Source organism: Musca domestica, unplaced genomic scaffold, assembly GCF_030504385.1.
Source record: "Musca domestica strain aabys unplaced genomic scaffold, Musca_domestica.polishedcontigs.V.1.1 57, whole genome shotgun sequence".
NCBI lineage: Eukaryota > Metazoa > Arthropoda > Insecta > Diptera > Muscidae > Musca > Musca domestica.
Genome location: NW_026712358.1, coordinates 2,639,666 through 2,661,142, shown reverse-complemented (window position 1 = coordinate 2,661,142; position 21,477 = coordinate 2,639,666). Strand labels below are relative to the sequence as shown.

The 21,477-nt window shown below is 35.6% G+C and overlaps 1 protein-coding gene across 1 annotated transcript in view; it reads right to left on the bottom strand.

Moving 5' to 3' along the window:
• The window catches only part of LOC101893796 (muscle-specific protein 300 kDa), a 118,859-nt gene that overhangs the window by 15,042 nt on the left and 82,340 nt on the right, over positions 1-21,477 (bottom strand). The window contains 2 exon segments of the mRNA XM_059128703.1: positions 6,040-6,191; positions 19,410-19,715. Coding sequence (XP_058984686.1) covers positions 6,040-6,191; positions 19,410-19,715 — 458 coding nt within the window.

Genomic DNA, 21,477 nt, shown 5'->3' with positions numbered 1-21,477 from the left:
TTGGCACCGCTTATCTGGAAGATAATTGGCACACGTTTTGCATAGCCCACCATATAACTGTACCACCCGATATTCGGGTGCCTTCCAAATGTTGGAGAGTTTGAACAGTCCGGCTCGCCCGAATTTATCTGCTTTTCATGTGGTTTATTGTTGAAAAACCTGACATTTCGGTCTATGTTGCAAAATAGCCTCCATTGAAGGTTCTGTTTTAAAAAAAGTAGAATATAAAAACTCAAAACATATTAAACCTCTGCATATGCTTTGGCTTACATTCATTTTGCAATTTGTACCACAGGTCAAAGTCGACATCGACTTTAAGACTCCAAGTTAAGGAAAAGGGTACTCTTGGAAGTTCAGTACCAACCGAATCGGCTGTAATTTTATATTACGGGTTCTCAGTGATTTATATATGGATCCATTAGTCTGTATGACCTCTATTAAGTATATTTTGTATGCTTGTCGATCCAGATAAGCTTTAAGTGATTTAAATTATTTGAGAAAATACACACCCTTTGTTACAATTTCCGATACTGGTCTACAGCTCTGTAAAATCCATATTCAGTGCACCCTCCGCAATTTTGAAGTTTTCAGCCATAAATTGTAACTGATTAAAGTTTAACGCTACGGTCCTAACCACATTTTCAAACAAAATCGTCAAATCTATTATCCATTACTGAGATGCATTAGAAAAAATGTAGTCTGAAAATTTCCAAAATTTTCTTTAAGTTCTTCGACACGATATTAAAACCTATTTTTTCGATTTCTCCTCACCCGCCACATTCCCTTCGTTAATATAGAGACATATACAAAATAATAGACTTTTTATTGGCCTTGTTAACCCCCCATTGTTCAGCAAAAGTCGTGATCTCAACTTAAACAAATAGTTGACGTTAATTAATAGCAACTCAATTCATACAAAATTTGCAAAAACAAAATAAATAAATCAAATTTAAATATGCAAACTTGAGGCACCAGCCATCTATGCGGAAAAGATGTGCGATCGAATGCAGTGCAACAACAACAACAAAAACTGGTTAGTAGCTTGCAGCGAAGCTAATATTCAATCATTTCAATGTCAAGAGTAAACTTTAGCAAGTTTGGCGTTGAACAGACTTCTAAATTGAATTTGACTTTCAGCAGCGTCATTGTCAATTGACTCGAGAATGGAGAGAATAGAGTTGTGGTGAAGTGGATAGAATTATTAAAAAGCACACACACATTAAATAAACAATCGATCGAGGATTACTAGGATTGTTTGCCAATTATTAAAAACAATTATTATTATCTCAGACTTCGAACAACGCAATATTCTCAACAAGTATTTCAAATGTAGTAATTCATATAAAAATAGTATTTTAACACGCCAAATAGCCAGCCAGAGGCTGACCGGCTAGGCTGCAATGACATCATATCCATCAACGGAATCTGTTTATTTATATATCTGGCATGGCTCTGCTGTGCATACAAAACGCAAATGGAAAATACACAAAACTAAAATAAAAATCAAACAAATAATGGACAAATAAAATGAGTCGGAGACACGTTTGCCAAAAAAAAAAAAAAAGAAGCCATAAAGGCAAGATTGCCCAGAGAAAAAAAAAACTTACAAAAACGATCAGCTCATGAAAATTGAACTTTTTTTGGAGGATGTCAAGTTTTACATAAGGAAAATCCAGCAGCCCAAATATGCTGTTTGACCCAGATTTTCTCGTTTTGTAGCATTTGGAAACGTTGTGGCCCCTGTGAAGTACTTTCCTCCAAATCACTTAAAACAACTTGAATTTCCATTTATGATGACAGTTCTGACAAACACAATGATAATATTTACTTTCCATTAGGAGAGTATTGAAAGGAAAAACAGCTGTTTTTGGCATACAAAAGATATAATATATATTTTTAATTTGAAATGCAACACTTTTTCTAGGGTATTCCCCCATAATTTTTTCTTTTGCAACAAAGGAAATGGTCTTCATATGTTTTCCCCATCTTTTGTGATTTCAACACAATCCCATTGAAATGGAACTGATTTTGTGCAGCAAACATATGTATGAATGTAGACACGCGTGACTGAATTTGAAATGGGTTGTGGAAGGAGGAGAGGGAAAATGCTGGAAGCGATCGTAGAACTAATCTACAAATGATGCAATGCTTTTTTTTTCTTAAATAATTCAAGCGTGATTCACTCATCATCAATGAACAAGTTTTCGAATGACTATCAGCCACAGTTTGTAATTCTGAATAATTACACAAGGTTACAAGGTATTGAAATGGAATGTAAATTCAAAATTAACACATTTTTAAGATTGACACAATAAGGAATTTTTTATAAGAAATTTTGAAAAGTAAAATTCTGAGCATTATCTGATAAAACATCATTAACATTTTGAGATCAAAGAAAATAGATAATAATAATAATAAAGTAAGCAAATTATTTGTTATTAAAATATTGGACAGGAACATTTGGACGGCATACAAAAGCATTTTGCTGAGAATTTTCCCGAAAAAAAATATTCGTGATGGAATTCAAGCGTGATAGTGTGATTTTTTTATATTTGGCTGGAAAACCACAAGTGGCTATCGTTAGAGCACTCCAGCATTTAAATGTTAATAAATTTTTTTGTGTCTCGTACCATCGCTCGTTACCGCGAGGTCAAGGAAGTGGACGGAAGAAAACAGCAACATCAGCAGAAATGGTTCGAAAATTAAAAGAGCGACTTGATCGAAACCCACGCTGCAATGGCCGATAATGGCTTATGAGCTGAACATTCGGAAAATATTCCATTCGGCAAATATTGAAAAACGAGCTCGGGGTTAAGCCATTGAAATTCCAAAAATGCAAGAAGTTACACCGCATCAGAAAGAAAAATAGACTCAAAAGAGTTGCTTCACTTCTCCAAAAGTGATGAACTGCCGAATTTGGTTTTCTCCGATGAGAAAACATTCGTTGTCCAGCAGTTTGTAAACAAACAAAATGATCGTGTTTACTTGCCAAAGAGGTCAGCTGAAAATGTGCACCTTCGGTTGGCCACCAAAACTCAAGTGCCGGCCATGGAGATGGTGTGGGTCGCCATAACAGCCGATGGTCGCTCTCCGCTCGTATTAATCGACCGTGGCATTAAAATAAATGCCGAATATTAACGCCTTGGGCACGCAAACCTTTTGGCTACAGATTTTGGACATTCCAACAGGACTCAACACCATCGCACTCAGCACGCCCCACCCAAGAATGCTTACATTCATTTCCAGCGCACAATGGATACCAATCCGTTGGACTATTGCGCTTCGCCGGGAATGGGCCAAAATACCCTAGAGCAACATTCGGGCAGCGTATGACGGTTTCATTGGCCGTTTGAAGGCCATAATTCGTGCCAAAGGAGAGCAATTCCAACATATTCCAAAATTTGATGCTATTTCCCACATCTTTTGCTTTCATTCAATAAATTTTAAGAAAAAATTTAAAAATAATGGCGTTTGACTTTGTTGCAGTGTTTTTATCTTACCCTGTCATATGAAGAAACGAAAGGACTCGAAATTCACCTGCCTTTGGTAGTGGCCGGCCACAAAGGGTCAACATTTCATACAACTCTGAATCTCCCATCAGACAAAGACGTCTTCAAGTTGGTCCGAACAAAAGCTACTTAGTTAAACTATTGCAGTCGGGGTTATGTTAGGTGTTTATGTCTTAAAGTGGAGTTGGGGGATGAATATTGTGATTTTTTAGCCATTTCAGAATAACTTCGTTTATAGGCATAGACTTCTTCGCTTCTATAAGAAGAGTTGTGTCTACGTAGTTCGATACAAAGAATTGGTTCCTTATCAAGTTCCGTGGAATCGGGACGTTTGTATAAAAACTCTGCGTATGAGTGATATGAAATATATGAAATCACTTATACGTTTGGGAACTGGTCACTGACCTATGAACTAAATTAACCCAACTCTATGTATAAAAAATCAACTTCGACAAATGTAAATCGAAGTTGGAGAAATATTGAAATCTTTCATTGAAATGGTTAAAGGCGTATTAATCACTAATCGTTTCCACTAATCAATTTCTACTCTCAAAACGAACAATTGTGGCCATGAAGATGCATCGAAGTGGAAGCACTCTTACTTGGGAGTGGTCATCACATTGCACTGGTTACCATGCCCACTTGCCATGGCTAAAATGAGGTTCAACCATTAACTAATTCTGCAAATTCGTCTCTACATTTGAATAGTTTATAACGCAGTTGGGGGACTGCCATTCACTTGTTCTTGTTCTCTTCATTTGACTGCTTAAGTATGTTTAAGAAAACTGTTTCCACTATCTTTACAATTAATGTAATTATTTTATTATGTTAAAAGTTAAGCACATGAAATAGTCGACGATCACTGATCCGTTGCTTTCTTGGTCTAGAATAAATGCTTTTGCCTTTTTTTGTGAGCGCACAGAGAATGGTGTATAAAGAAGATAAACACATTATTACAACGGTAATAATCTTAACGACCGACAATAAAAGTGGTTTCGTATGAATAAAAATGAATGATATCTTTGAGAGAAAAAGAAAGAAAAAAATTAACCCGAAAAGGGTTTTTAACTTGGTGGTTATCGAATTAAACTGCGGTAATTAATAAGGCAGAATTGTTCGAAATGCCACAAAAAAGGCGAAAAAAATTGTAATACCGATACATAAGTAGGACCAAAAATCGGAATATTGGCATTTTCTAAAATTTTTAAAATTGTAGGAGAAAATAAGCTTTACGACCAGTTTCTGTACGACAATACGAATGTGAATACGAAAGATAAACACCATTCCTAATAAGTTTTTTTATATTGAAATACAAAATTTGCTAAAAACACATTTGGATTGGTGTTTTACGTTCGCAAATAATAATTAGACCTAAAAGCATCAAATACTGTCAACCTTCTCTAAGAAGGCCCTTTTATAATAAATCTGATCTGTACGGCCTTATTATGCCTAGGCGCGCTTAGTAGTACAAATGCTGTTGCTACTACCACGAAACGGTAAAACACATTTCGTGTTGAAAAGCCAACCTTGTCGTTGAAAAGCATACGACGCGCCTTGTTGCTTTGCCACATTTGTTTCCAACAACAATTTCGAGTGGGAAAATGCAATTAAAAATAAAAACAGAATATTAAATGTAACGAAAAACCCCAAAGAAAAATTAACGGCAGTGACGACGATGAGTGCTGAGTTTTCAGCGTAAAACAAAAATACAAAACCTAAAGACGAAAAGTCAGGCGGACGGAGGGGCGCACAGGCACACAAACAAACCAAGAAATGCGACATATGAAAAATAAAACGTTTGTAAATGGCTACAAAACCACATGGGCTCGAATTACAAAATCTGGTCCAGGAAAAATAATTACAGAAAAAAAAACACAATTATCCGGAAATATCAGAAAATGTGTGGTCGTCTGAGGTAGTCAGTCATTCGGCCCAATGGCTGAGAACAATAGAGCACTTCGTCTAGCCAAACTAAAAGCATATGCATGTAACTTTAATTGTAATTCAAGTATTTGAATTTATATTTTTAATTAGACCATTGCGGTGGTCAGTTGTAGTGGCATTTAGTGATCAGCTAGCCAGCCAAGCCATCTGGCCAGTGCTGTTCACTCAACCTGTTGATGGCACTGTCCGGCCACCATATTTACACGATGGGACAATGTACTTTACATGGGATTTGTTGTTGTTAAACTCTAACGGAACTTCATTCTATGGCGCAATTGGCAAATATCAATTTCCGGCATACGAAAATAATCATTGAAAAAAAAGACCCAAGGCATGTAAAAAAACTATGTAGAATTGATTTGCTGGGCATGGCATTTTCATGCCCACTAAATGTTTTGTTATTTCACAAAGATGTATATTAAAAAAAAAAAAAAAAAAAAAAAAGAGACGCCCAAAAGTTCAACCAGCCATAGAGAACTGGGCATTTTGTAAAACCATTGTCATAGACCTGATGTTGTTGTTAACCATTCAAATGACATTTCCATCACATCGATCAAATAAAGCAAAGTAATGTTGTTGTACTCACTCTTGTTGCTGCTTCACTAAGTTATCCAATTTGGCCTGTAGGGCCTCCGCCGAGGGTTTGTGTACTTCCCCAAGGAATGTGACGATTGATTTTGAGAGCGCCTCAATATCTTTATGTGATGATTTAAGTTCTTCCGATTCGCTGAGTATTTCCTGTTTCAAAAGAAAAACGATAACAACAAAAACAAAAAAAAAAATTAGAAAAAATATCAAAGAAATCGTCCAACGAAATCGACATTAATTAGAAATGTTATCACAGCAAATTGATAAAGCAGCAGGCATCAAACAATGCCCTCAAGCAACCACAATAAATATCTTTTGGGGTTTGGTTCGCTTCAAAGGGATTGTTGTACGAGCCATTTTAAACAAGTTGACGCATTTTTGGTTGGTTTGTTGTTGTTTATTTACTCTTCTATTTCATTGGTATAAATAAACCAGTTGTGGCCGATATTGTTTTTTTTTTTATTAAACTTAAGAACCACAAATTAGATATGCATATTAATTTCTGAACACCAGGCTTCAGGCTAATTAAGAGGGTGATGAGCAAAACAAAAGATAAAAGAGGAAATAACTATGGAATCTAACCAATTCGAACTGGATTTATATACAAAAATAGATTTCCTTTTATTTCGGCAATTCCGATGTTCCTCAATGGAATTGGGAATTTTTAATTTTTAGATACAGAAGAGATTTAGGGATAAGAATTTTTTTTATAAAAAATCTATGTTTATTAAAAAGTTTTTAAGTAACGCAAAAAATTATTGTGTTACTTTAATTTTTCATGAAGGCAACACTTTTATACCCTCAGCCATATGACTGACTACAAAGGGTATATATAATTTGATACGTCCAAAATAGGCCTCATCGAAATAGCTGTTTTAGACCCTACGGCTCTTTGGACCAAATCCGTTTCAGGAAATTTGGAGCATTCAGGGAAAATTTTTTACTTCATAGAAAAAGAAAGGATCGTCTATTTTTGTTCCTACATAGCAATTCCTAATATTTGCATCAGTGCTAAGAAAATATCAGCCCACTCACTTTATACCCTCAGCCATATGGCTATAGAGGATAGATGATATATATTTGATATGGCCACAACGTGCCTCATCGAAATTGCGGTTTTAGACCTTAGGTCTCTCTGGACCAAACTCGGTTTAGGATATTTGGAGTCGATCTTATTTATAGCATTTATTCTGATGCCACGGTCGATTAATACGAGCGGATAGCGACCATCGGCTGTTATGGCGGCCTACATCATCACCATGGCCGGCGTTTGAGTTCTGGTGGCCAATCAAAGGTGCATGTAAACACGATCATTTTGTTTGTTTACAAGCTGCTGGACATAGAATGTTTTCCCATCGGCCAATCGAAGTAACTCTTTAGCTCTTTTTAGTCTTTTTCTCTGTTGCGTTGTAAGTTCTTGCACTTTTTGGCTTTAGCCCGAGCTCATTTTTTAATATTTGCCGAATGGAATATTGCGATATGATTAGCTCACTAGCCAATTTTCGGTCACCGCGACGAGGGTTTCGATAAAGTCGCTTCTTTACTTTTCGAACCATTTTTGCTGATGTTGCTATATTTGACGTCGGGCTATGCTACCAGTATCACGGTAACGAGCGATGGTAGGAGATTGGAGTGCTCTAACGATAGCCACTTGTGGTTTTCCAGCAAAATATAAAGAAATCACACTATCACGCTTGACATCCATCACGAATAAAATTTTTTCTGGAAAATATGGCTTAAAAATGACAGCAGTCTGGATTTGGTTGCAGTGTTTTCATCTCACCCAGTATTTTGCTGTCAGAAATGTTGGATTGTGTGAAGATAGTTTGGAGACTTTTTTCCAATTTTATGGGAGTTTCAATTGATCAAGATTTTTATGGGTAAATTACCAGAAAAAGTCGACACATTAAAATGACAACAATTCATAATGTTCTCGTCATAATTTTTAATTATTCTTTCGTCAGCCAACTCGAGCTGAAGAACGAATGGAAATAGCTAGATCGACTCCAAATTTCCCGAAACGAATTCCGCCCTTAATTCCGGTCCAGTTTGACCGTGTAACTGAGGGTATAAAACTACAGAAGTGTGAAACTATTGGAATTATACACATTGCTTTTATCAGAATCTGCTCTGATAGAAGCACTCCATGGCAGACATAACACGCTTTGGGTATTTACCAAAATTTTATCTAAAATACAGAGGGTTAATGACGTGAATGTTAACCCAGAATATACTTGAATTATGCAAGCGGTTTTCAACAAATACACCGGCATATAACAAATGGAATGATAAACCTAATTTGCCACCTATCCCAAACATCATGGGTGGCTAAATTTGGATCTATAACTCATTAATCGTTGTAGGTATTTGAAATTTCTTTACATCCCAAAACTGAAAACATACATATGTATGCGTACGTGCATATGTTAACGTATCCAAATATAAACATGTGTGAAGAAGAATGCAACAACAACGACAAAGACAGCAACAACAACAAAAACTCTGAAAACTACTAAAAAATTCTCGACCAGACTTTCGAAGGTCAGCAACCAAAAAATGTTTGTATTTTTTCAGAGCGATCGTTGATCGCCATCAACACCACATCGCCCAAAAAAAGCGCCACAAACGTAACAACAACAAAAAACTACAACAAAAGCACTTAATTGAAAATAAAAACTAACAACAACAACAGCGATTTTTTTATAAAAGCTCAGCTTAAAATTAACAAAACCTCTCAATTTAAATTCAATAGAAAGAGGGGAAAAACATGACGGCTAGAAAGACCGCGTTTGGAGAGCGAGGTTGGAGGTAGAAGCAGGGTGGTAGGCCAATACATGTTTGAAATACAATTTGATGAGATTGTGTGTTCACCAGGCATAACGTACAAATATACATATGTAGCCAAGTTCATACACATGTACATATAGCGGGGTAGCGGGGAACGGAGGTGTGACAGCAGTCCGCAATGATGTTGTCATCAAGCTCACAGTAACAAATTTTGTGATTATTTATTATTGTCACTTTTTGTCATTGTTGCTGTTGTTGTTGCCATTGTAAGTTTGTTCCATTCGTTGTTGTTGTCTTCTTATACAACTCAGTTGTCAGTTTAGTTCATTTGTTTGTTGTTTATGACCATTGGAATTCAAAAGAAAAGAAAAAAACGAGGAAAATTGAATGAGAGAACCCGCGAAAGAACGAACGAAGCGTTTTATTTAAAGTATGACACCATCGAAGAAACGACGACAAAATAAAAGAACAGCACAACAACAAATATGATAACAACAATATTTACGTTGTAGTGGTAACAACAAAAATAAAGTGCGTCTATTTTTTTTTTATTTTATTTTTTTGTAATGAATAGATTGCGAGCAGAGAGTGTTTTGCTAAGAAGCCACAGAGGGGAAATGCCACATAAACGGTGGTGCTGGTGGTCTAAGCCAAGAATGCGACTGGAGGCATCTATCTTCAGGGCTTTGTTTACATTAACAATGAAATTATGAATGATTAATGTGTAAATAATAAAATAAATCATGGCATATCTACAAATGTATGTTATGTATGTGAGACAGGTTGTAATGGTAAAATGGAACTCTTCCCGAATGTGGGTTAATCAGGTGTACATTATTTGAAAATTGGGCTTAAATGTTTAGCTTCGTTAAGTTTGGACGAAATCGTACTTAGCACTGTTATTTTCTGATTTTTTAGCAGTTATCCGATATCTGCTCTAATTTTCGAGATATTCATGCAAAAAGCATTCATTTGATTTCTTTTTTTAATTAACAACACTAAGTATCATTCAATGGGGGTGGATTGGAAAATTCTAAAAAAGGTTCCAAAAAAGTTTGGGGCCCTAGGCCAATCTTTTTAGGGTCCATTATATGTAGCCATAACGAAATTCAAAGTACCTTAAATATTTTGGTCTACACTTCACAAAAATTACAATAGATTTTTCCAAGTGGATTCATATTTTTACACCCTCTATCTTGGAAAGGATGGTATATTAAATATGTCATTCCATTTGTAACACATCTAAATATTCGGCATAGACCCCATTAAGTATTTATACAGGGTGATATGAAAAAACTTCAACCAACTTCAGACTGCTGTCATTCATAAGCCACTCGTCCGACAGCTGTTTAAATTATTCCAGTGACTGCTCAATATATTGTTTAGAAGCGTATAAAAGCATTTTGGTGAGAATTTTCCAGAAAAAAAGTTATTCGTGATATAATTCAAGCGTAATAGTGTGATTTCCTTATATTTGGTTGGAAAACCACATGTGGCTATCGTTAGAGCACGCCAGCATTTAATAGTGAATAAATCTTTTGTGTCTCGTACCATCGCTCGTTACCGCGATACTGTAGGTAGCGTATCCCGACTTCAAGGAAGTGAACGAAAGAAAACAGAAACATCAGCAGAAATGGTTCGAACATAAAGAAGCGACTTGATCTAAACCCGCGTCGCAGTGGCCGAAAAATTGCTCGTGAGCTGAACATATCGCAATATTCCATTCGGCAAATATTGAAAAATAAGCTGGGGGTAAAGCCATTGAAATGTCAAAAAGTGCAAGAACTTACACCGCAACAGAAAGAAAATAGACTCAAAAGAGCTAAAGAGTTGCTTCGCTTGGCCGATAGTGGTGAACTGCCGAATTTGGTTTTCTCCGATGAGAAAACATTTAAATAATTGTCTAGCAGTTGGTAAACAAACAAAATAAACGTGTTTACTTGCCAAAGAAGACAACTGAAAATGTGCACATTCGGTTGGCCACCAGAACACATACGCTGGCCATGGTTATTTTTCGCGAATATTATCGCGAAAATATTCTAGAGGGTGTATAACATTTTGACCGCAGACCTTGGGCATTCCAACAGGACTCAGCACCATCGCATTCAGCACGCGCCACCCAAGAATAATTACAAAATGAGGTTCATTTACAGCGCACAATGGCTACCAAAATCTCCGGATACCAATGCGGTATTTGATATTTGTACTTTATAATGGGTTCTACAGTCGGTGACAAAATATTGTTCATATTGGTCAACGATTCCAATACAATTTTTCGGTATTTGATATATAGACCGATATTCGGTATTTCACAAAATACCACAAAATTATGTCCAATTTGGTATTAAGGACTAACAATAGACTACAATTTTTGTAGTATAAAATTTTCTATAAAGGCTCCCGTTTGTTATGCCCCCCATATAACGGCTCCAGCCACTATATCGTTTTATTTTTTTTTATTTTTTGAAAACTCTAACTGAAGGTATTGTCAGCTATTTCTGGGGTCTGGTGACATTTTTCAATTCATTAGGCCCTTATTTTTCATATTTGCTTCTCTTAGCAAAAATGTTTCAATGTAGGTCAACGTTTCGGACTAGCGTCCATATAAATGTACCTCTTGATTTTATCTACTTCCAATATATTTGGCTAAAAAATTCTATTAAGGTTACATTCATCTTACATAAAAAAAATCAATATGTGTAGGTATATGTTTTCTAAAAACATATTTCAAAATTTATTTGTTATGTTTATTAAAAAATTGGACAAAATGGTGGGAGTTATGAAAAATCGGTGACTTATTTCATGATTTAAAATGTGAATTTTTTTGGGAAACTGCGAACACGAAGCGTCAATTTAGTCAAATAATTTTGCAGATTTTTAAGAAGTATTGCCATCTGTAACAATGTCGAATAATGTCGCCAAATATTGATTATAATTGCGATATTCGAAATCTATCGTATCCATACATTTTATTTATTTTTCTTTTCACAACAATTATTATCTGTTATATTTTTTTCTGAAAGCCGCACAAAGAACAGCTTGATAAATGAACAAACACAAAATGCAATTTATTGCAATATTTGGAATGTCAAAAATAAAAAAAAATATTAACATTTCAGTATTATCGTTACGTTAAATTGATGTTAATTTTTGCAAAACATAGAACGTATCCAATCAACTCGTGGTCTTGACTTTCCAAAAAAAAAAAAAAAAAAACGCGTCATATAAACAATTCTACAAATGTACGCATATCATTACGGCTTTGTATTAACAACCGGTTCAAATAAACACAGAAAATACTCAACCACAAAATGACGGATAAAAAATTTACGGGGTATACAAAAATTCTAACGAATTGTGAGATTATCAAAAAACACACACATAAAAAACGAAATAAAAAGTAACAAAAACAATATAAACCATTATTTAAAAACATACAAAAAGATAGGCTTTAGATATGAAGACTAAAAATAAAACCAGAAAAAAGAGATGCCGCCTTGTGACAAATTTAAATATTTTATTATTCATTGTAAAACCAATTATTTTCACATTACAACTTTTTTCCCCTCATCATCATTTAAAAATTTACGCTGTTGACATATTTAGGCCCTTCCCCCAAGGCATTCCCCAAAATTATGGAAAAAAATTCATATCAACTGGCATCTCTAATCTCCACCATCTAACGCAGGCGCGTTTCGTGGCTATCAAATTGTAAAAAACAAACTATACAAACTAACATTATGTTACTCTCACAACAAACACAAAACAAAGAGCCCCAACAACAATCAAGTTCACGGTCAAACATTGTACTCATACTTCAGAGGTCGTAGCAACCAGAATCGGAAGCCAGGCATGCCGGCAGAAGGGAATTCAAAAGAGAATTGTAAATATTTTTCAACTAACGCCAACGCTTAACACATTTGATATGAAAACTTGGATGCAAAATATGGTGGGGGGAGGGGTAATTACCCGATTGATATAATTGATGAATGAACACTACACGAGGTTCGAACGGCTACATGTTTGGGGTGGATTTTACATACTTAAACAGGTTGAAAGTAAATACAAAAACTTGAAAATAATTCTTGGGTAAAAATGATAATTTTTAAATATTATAAGTGTTTATGTATTTACAACCTACACCTTGAAAAGGAGGGTATTTTAACATTGTCAATCCGTTTGTAACATCCCTAAATATTTGTCGTAGACCTCATTAAGTATATATATTCATGATCAGCATAAAATTCCAAGTCGATTTAATGATGTTTGTCTGCCCATCTGCCTCTCTGTTGAAATCACGATACAGCCGACATTGACGTAGAGCGTCAAAATTTAGCAGAACAATTTGTATTGTGTCTAGGATGATTGGTATTGAAAATGATATATCGGTCCACGTTTTAATATAGCCCCCATATAACGGTACCTCCCGATATTCAGTATTTTAATGATTTTTACCACAGGTCATAATGGACTCTAGCTCGTGTGGCGATACATTGTAAGTATAGGTCCACGTTTTGATATAACCCCATAGAACGGTACCTGCCGATATTCGATATTTTGATAACAATTGGTATTTCATAATATATAGCGCACATATAACGATACCTACCGATATTCGGTATTTTGATAATCCTAATCACATTTTTTTTTTTAATTCGTACTGTAATAGTACAAAAAGGACGGAATAGTACAAAATAATTTAACATGGAAATTTCGTGAAATATGGGTGATTTGATGGAAATTAAAGGATGAAGTTAAAATCGTCAAATATTGCACCGGGGTCAGCCAGGAAGTTGGAACTATGATATCATTGAATAGCAAGTGCCCGCCACTTCGTCAGCGAAAAATCTACCTTAAAATTTTAGATTCGTCCCAACAGAAGGAGTTAGGCCTATTTATACCCTCCACCATAGCATGGAGGGTATATTAAGTTTGTCATTCCGTTTATAACACCTTGAATATACATTTTAGACCCCACAAAGTATATATATTCTTGATCATCATAAAATTCGATTTAGCGATGTAAGTCCGTGTGTGGAAATCACTCTAGCTTCCGAACGAAATGAAGTAGTTTGATTAAATTTTTCTCAAATGTATATTATGTCTGCAGAACTTTTGGTATTGAAAATGGGACATGTAGGTCCACGTTTTAGTATAGCCCCCATATAACGGTACCTCCCAATATTCGGTATTTTGATGATTTTTGCTACATTTTTCACCGGAATTGATTCAAATTTGGTATTTGAAGTTTGAATACTACAGCCTAAGACAAAAAATAATCTTTGCAGGTCCACGTCTTCGTACAGCCCCCATATAACGGTACCTCCCGATATTCGGTATTTTGATGATTTTAGCGACATTTTTCAGCCTAAAACAAAATATTGTCTGTGCAGGTCCACATTTTGGTATAGCCCCCATATATTGATGATTTTAGCTACATTATTCACCAATTTTTTTCGAGTTTCGCATTTTAATATTGCAATGGCTTAGAACAAAAGTTGCCTATGCAGGTCCACGTCGTCGTTTAGACCCTGATATGACGGCTACATTTAGTATTTTTAAAATTTCAACTGAATTTTTAACGGATTTCATTTTTTCGAAAATTGCCAAATTCGTTCCAGATGGTGGAGGGTATTCAAAGTTCGGCCCGGCCGAACTTACAGCTTTTTTACTTGTTAATATTTAAAATGTATAATTTTTTCATTTTGAGGGGAAAATGTTTACCTTTTATACCTCAAGTCTTAAAAATCTTTCATTTTGAAGTTTACGGAGAAAGATCTTATTTTTTTCGCCCGAAACAATTTTAACGTCATACGTAAAGCCTTGAAACAGTGATTTCAGTATCAAATTTCATAATTTCAGCTCTATCCCTTCGCCCAATACCAAAATTTAGTAACATTTAGTAGTTTTCGTATAATTTTAGTACTCATCCCTTTACCCAATTATTACTTTTCGAACAACCATAATAGGCATTTCCAAACCTCCGAACCTTAACCTCAGACACCAACACTAACATATATTCAAATTTCAGCTCTATTAATTCACCAAATACCAAATTTATACAAGAAGTTTTGGAAAATAAAAGTGGGAGTAAAAATGTTTGAAATAGAGTAAAAGCTTACTCTAAGAGTGAAAGCGAGTGGAAAAACTATTTTGTTTTCAGATTTGCCCATACATGTAGTAATAACAAACCGGTGCGGACTGGGAACTGGAAATTCACACATTTACATATAAAACAACGATTGTACAACAACTAAAAGAGTACCCGTCAAAAATATAACCATGTTTACTCTCGCTCGAAAAGGAGCAAAACATACTCGCTCTTATTCGAGTGGTATAGATAAATGGAATTAAATCAATTTCGGTTTATACTCGCAGGAGTACTCCCGCTCAAATTCAAGTAGAGACTGAAACCCGCTAGAGCATTTTCGAGCTCTGATATTAAATAACATTCGCATTATAAAGTAAAACACTCCACCTTCTGTATTGAAGATCGGAGTGAAGTATGACAGTGATTTTCTTTGCTATCGACAGCTTTCGGAAAAGCATAAAAAACTATCAAAATAAGTACTCTTTCTATAATTTTAAAACGAAAGTAAAATTTCCACACAGCTGCACGTGTTACTAAAACCAGTGCCATTTTTCAAAAACTGTAAAAACGGTATATTTATATAACCTCATTATTATTACATTCGAAATTGTCTGTTTTAACGAGAAAAGTATACATAAAATACTTCCGTTTTTACTGTAATTCCCCTGAAAAAGAATAAACTTGAAAAAAAATGGAAATAAGGTCGTCTCTCTTCCTCTGCTCCCAAAGAGAGAATATATGTAAATTAGAACAAACGACACTTGACAAATTAACCTAATTAGACGTTGCTAGATAATTGACATAACTTTTAATTATTATGGACATATCAGTATTGCTTTTTCTAGTATTTGCCTTTTTTTATGACTCACGGCAGACGGCTTCTTCGTTTCCACTTCATTATTAAATAGCAAACAGACAAAAAAAATAACACTGCTTATCAGTTCTTGGGAGGCATGCTTGGGACCCACACATCACACTCACATATTTATGTGTTTGAAGGCAACAGTCACTGGGCCTGTAGATCAGTGGATCATTGGTTTTAGTCGTTGCTACGATTACGTTTAATTGAAAGCTTAATTATCTGAGGCGATTAAGAAAATTTGCTGCTCTATACACCACCACATAGATTCGATGATAGCAAAATTTGTTCGTTATTTCCTTTTCTTTTCGTTTTCATCCATTTGAATCAATGAATGTTGGCGTTTCACGCTTTCATTGTTTATTTGTGCTGGCTAAAAATAGCCGCCTAATCGGTTTTGTAATCGAAGATTGTTTGCAAAAAAAAAAACTGCATTGGGAATTCCATACAATTATTGCAGTTAATAAATTTTATTATATAATTTTTTTTTGTTTTTCAATTATAAAAGCCAACCATGCAACCTGCTGGCGGCATGCATCTATCCATCCATTAGTCGTTTATTTATTTAATTATTTTTTATTTTCGTTTTTAAAACCTTCGCGTCTGTCTATGTGACGACCGACCATGAGCCATAATGGCTTTTTAATGAAAAAAATAGAATTTATTAAATTAAAAATCACTTAGTACAGATACAAATACTCGCGCAAACACACATATGAAATGAATGAAATAATAAACAAATCACGAGAATCGAATTTGCATAAAAAATTGCTAAACTGGTATTGAGTCAATTATTGAGAAATATGAAAGTAATGTTGACATGAAACCAAAGGCGTAGAGTCAAATGAAATTCTGAATAAATTATACCATGATTCTTCAATTTCACTTCAAGTCCCAAAAGACAATATTCGAGGTGGGATAGTGAAATTAAGTACTCTGGCCCCAAAACGGCTACACTTAACATTTATAAACAAATATAAAATTTCAAGTGGTATGCTGTGAGCTTCAATTAGCACAACTTGAAAAAAATTGTTTTTTATTCAGATTGTTATATGAATATACAGGGTGAGATGAAAAAACTGCAACCAAATTCTGACTGCTGACATTTTTATGCCACTCGTCCGACAGCTGTTAAAATTATTCCCGTGACAGCTCATTAACTGTTTATAAGCGTACAAAAGCATTTTGGTGCGAATTTTCCAGAAAAAAATGTTATTCGCGGTGGAATTCAAACGTGATAGTGTGATTTCTTTATATTTGGCTGGAAAACACAAGTGGCTATCGTTAGAGCACTCCAGCATTTAAATGTGAATAAATGTTTCGAGTCTCGTACCATCGCTCGTTACCGTAATACTGGTAGCGTAGCCCGACGTCAAGGAAGTGGACGGAAGAAAACAGCAACATCAGCAGAAATGGTTCGAAAAGTAACGAAGCGACTCGAAAATCGAAACCCGCGTCGCAGTGGCCGAAAAATGGCTCGTGAGCTGAACATATCGCAATATTGAATTGGGCAAATATTGAAAAATGAGCTCGGGGTTAAGCCATTCAAAATTCAAAAAAGTGCAAGAACTTACTCCGCAACAGAAAGAAAATAGACACAAAAAAGCTATGGAGTTGCTTCGCTTGACCGAAAGTGGTGAACTGACGCATTTGGTTTACTCCGATGAGAAAACTTTCGTTGTCCAGCAGTTTGTAAACAAACAAAATGATTGTGTTTACTTGCCAAAGAGGTCGGCTGAAAATGTACACCTTCGGTTGGCCACCAGAACTCAAGCACCGGCCACGGTGATGTTGTGGGCCGCCATAAAACCCGATGGTCGCTCTCCGCTCGTATTAATCGACTAAATGCCGAATATTATCGCGAAAATATTCTGGAGGGTGTATTAAAGCTTTGGGTACTCAAACATTTTGGCTGCAGTCTTTCGACAATTCAACAGGACCCAGCACCATCGCACTCAGCACGCGCCACCCTAGAATGGTTACAAAATTAGGTTCCTCGCTTCATTTACAGAGCACAATGGCCACCAAAATCTCTGTATACCAATCCGTTGGACTATTGTGGCTGGAGTATTTCGGAAAGCAAGGTTGGTACTAACAAATACCAAAGTGTCGATCACCTCAAGCAAGCGCTTCGCCGGGAAAGGGCCAAAATACCGCAGAGCAACATTGAGGCAGCGTGTGACGGTTTCATTGGCCGTTTGGAAGTCATAATTTGTGCCAAAGTTGACCAATTCGAACAAATCTAAAGTTATTCTAAAAGTTTATGCTATTTCCGAAATTTTGGCTTTCATTCAATAAAATTTAAAAAATGTTAGAATTTATGGCGTTTGACTTTGTTGCAGCTTTTTTTTATTTCACCCTGTATAAGTCAAGTCTTCAAAATATCGAAACTAATAAGATCCGATACGAGAATTGGTTGCATATTTTGCTTTAATGAGCCTTTTTTTATTCAAACTGTTTACCATGGTGAGGGAGATTTTGCAATTTCATGAAATATCTAATTGCTCCAAATTTTGACCCGTTGTGTGGGAGGTACCAGATTAAGTGGCACAACAAATTTCATGTTCATACCAGACCTTGTTTTGGCAAAAATATTGAGATGCGCTACACTTTAAAACTTTAAGAAATCGAACCCTTATTTCAAATATTATAAGAGTTGTAATAATTCAAAATGTTGACACTTTTTGGTGGAGGTACTTGCTTAATGGAATGGACCGATATTGTTCATTATCGCACCTGACCTATTAGGCATTATTTTCTATGAAAATTTTGATCTTTTGTTGGGGAGGTAGCAGGAGGAGTGGATCGATATTACGATGTACCAAATTTAGACCAAATAACATAATTCCTCCGAGAGTTATCGTGCGTACCAGCCAGACAGACGGACGGTCGGATGCCCCTAGATCAATTCCAAATATTCTGAACGGATTTGGTCCAAAGAGACCGTTATTTCGACGAGGCATGTTTTGGCCGAATTAAATGATATATACCCTCTGTAACCATATGGCGGGGGGTATAAAACCAACATCTTCGCATTTAACTATAAAAATCTTCTACAGTAGGTCTCTCTATTCTTCTGTTACACTTTAAGGTACACATCCGCTTTATGAGCCAAGAGTGCTGTTGAATTAATTTTTTATTACAAAACTCGCTCCTTTTGTTAAAATGAAGTCTAGCGGAAGTAATTGAAATCCATACACAACTAAGTGTTAGACCTCCTTCTAATAATATATGTATTACCAACAATAATAGATATTATCTTGTCTATGAACACCGACGAGTAGACATTAACAACAACAGCAACAACGCAAAGAGTCTACCAAAATTTATGGCCCAAAAGTTTTGCAAAGAAGAAACTTGATTGTGGCTGCCCACACCGCTTAGGCTGTTAAAATTGCTTGCTTGCTTGCCTGCTCGGCGCTAGTTAAGCCTAAAAACCTGATTGGAATTGATAAACTGTGAATAAATGCCGAATATAGCTGGCGAAGGGCGGTGTTAAGGTTTCAACTGGTTTTTCTTTGAGTTTTACAACAACAACCAAAAAATCACGTCACTTGTGTAAATTGCCGAATTGTTGTTAAGTAGATGAAACAAAATAATAATAAATTAAAATAATATCGGAAACACTTACCTGGATGGCATGCTTTGTATCTTCCAAGTGACGACGAGATCTTACCACTGGGTCGACATTGCGGAATTTATCCGACAAACGTCCAATGGCCTTTTCCCAGCTCAATAAGCGATTCTCGAATTCGTCCCACTTATCGGCGACAGATTGCAAATTGTCACGCCTCTTCTCCAACGAAGCAATGAGGTCCTGCCACAAGCGATTCAATTCAAGATTGTCCTGCTCAATCAGCTGACGATTGCGGGCATCAGCTTGACGCAAAAGTCCTTGGGCTTGTTGATTGGCTAGAGTGATGTCACTTGTTTGACTCTGCGGAGAAAGAAGAGCAGAAAGAGAAATAAGATAAAATTGTAGTTAAAAGACAAATTATATATTTTATTTATATAGGAAACCCCCTCTCTCTCTATGACACTCTCTTAGGCAAAATATTAGCATCTTGTGAATTGTTAAAGAGAGCACAGTAAAAAAAGAGAAAACTGCCAAGAAGGAAGAATATTTGTGGATATATGTACAGAGATAAATATAAGGAGAACAGATGACTTAACAAGAATTAATAAAACAATGAAAAATTTTAAAGAATATAAAGTTAGAATTGTTTTAACAATTTCTTTAATGCAAAAAAAACTCCGTCTTCCACGGGAGACAGAGTTTATGTATAATCTTAATTTTGAGGATGAGCATATTCCTAAGTATTGAATTTTCCATTGGGGTAGTCATCGACTGACTACTAGAGTATCTCTTAATTTTGAACAATGCGAAACGTTAACTATTCCACGGAAATCGGAACATATGCCTCCATGGACACATGCCTTTAACATGTGTACCCACATCGGTAAATGTAGCAAATTTCAACTGAAACGGCAACACTATTTATCCATCCAAAAAGAGCTTCGTTGGAATGTTTTCGTGTCCCTCTCCTTTGCCTTTTTGGCATGTCCTTTTTTCTGTTCTATCTTATTTTTTGTCATTCTGTTCTTTCTTTAAGGGATAATTCAAGGGTAAAAGAGGTCATCATCTATTTCACAATCAAAGTAAATGTCTCTCCTCTCAGTTCACACCTCACTCGCTCGCTCGCTCGCTCACCTTTAGAAGCTGCTTTCAATATTTCTTTTTTATTCAAATTAAACTTAAAAAAAAATGACGTCGCTTTGTGTTTTGTTAAATATTTTAATTTGTTTGTTAAACAAACAACTTAAAGTTGTTTTTTATTTGTTGTAATTCTTCCACGATTTCTCACTTCTTTTTTTTTTGTCACTTGGTTAGGTATTTCTTATCTCGGCACGATTAGGCCTATATTTTTTTACAATATGTTTGGTTTTTTATTTGCTTTTTGTTTCATTCAATCAACGATAATTCACTTTGTTGGTGTTGTTGTTGTTTATTGTATTATATACAAAATTTTTGTTCAGACAATTTTTGAAATTGCTTCACTTTGAATGAAAAATGAAAAAAGTATTTCTTTTTCACACACCAAAATAACACCGGATTCTGATTGATCTAAAAACAACGTGGACTCATGTCTCGTAACGAAAATTCACACAAATGCGACGTCCATTAAAGCTCACTTTGAAATGAAACCTCAACTCTGGCCATGCCGAGGCAAAAGCTGCTGCTGCTGCCAGACTTCACACAGATACTCACAGCCATACGGTGAGTGTGTGTATGTGTGTTTGTGTTTCCCCACTACAAAACTACCACCATTACAAAACGTGAACAAGTGTTTTCCACTCTTTCAAAGAGAGTTTTTCTTCGTCGTCTCATCAGATACATGTGCCGGCTAGCGGCAGCTGTAGCCGTAGCATGAAAACAAAACAACGACATTTGTCAATTAGGGCTGCCATCAGACTTTATCCGGTAAAAAAACTAGGATCCTGTGAAACTTGTTGGCGGGGAAGTTTTATGGGATAAACAGCCATCTAAATAGGGGCAAAGCATTTCCATGGGGAAATCTATGCTTTCATAAAATCTGCACTGTGTATATTGAATAGTTCAACCAAATAGCGATAGCTACTATTGTGGCCCAATATTGTGATTCAATGCTGTCCAAGGCTTATCCATACCTATTTTCTTG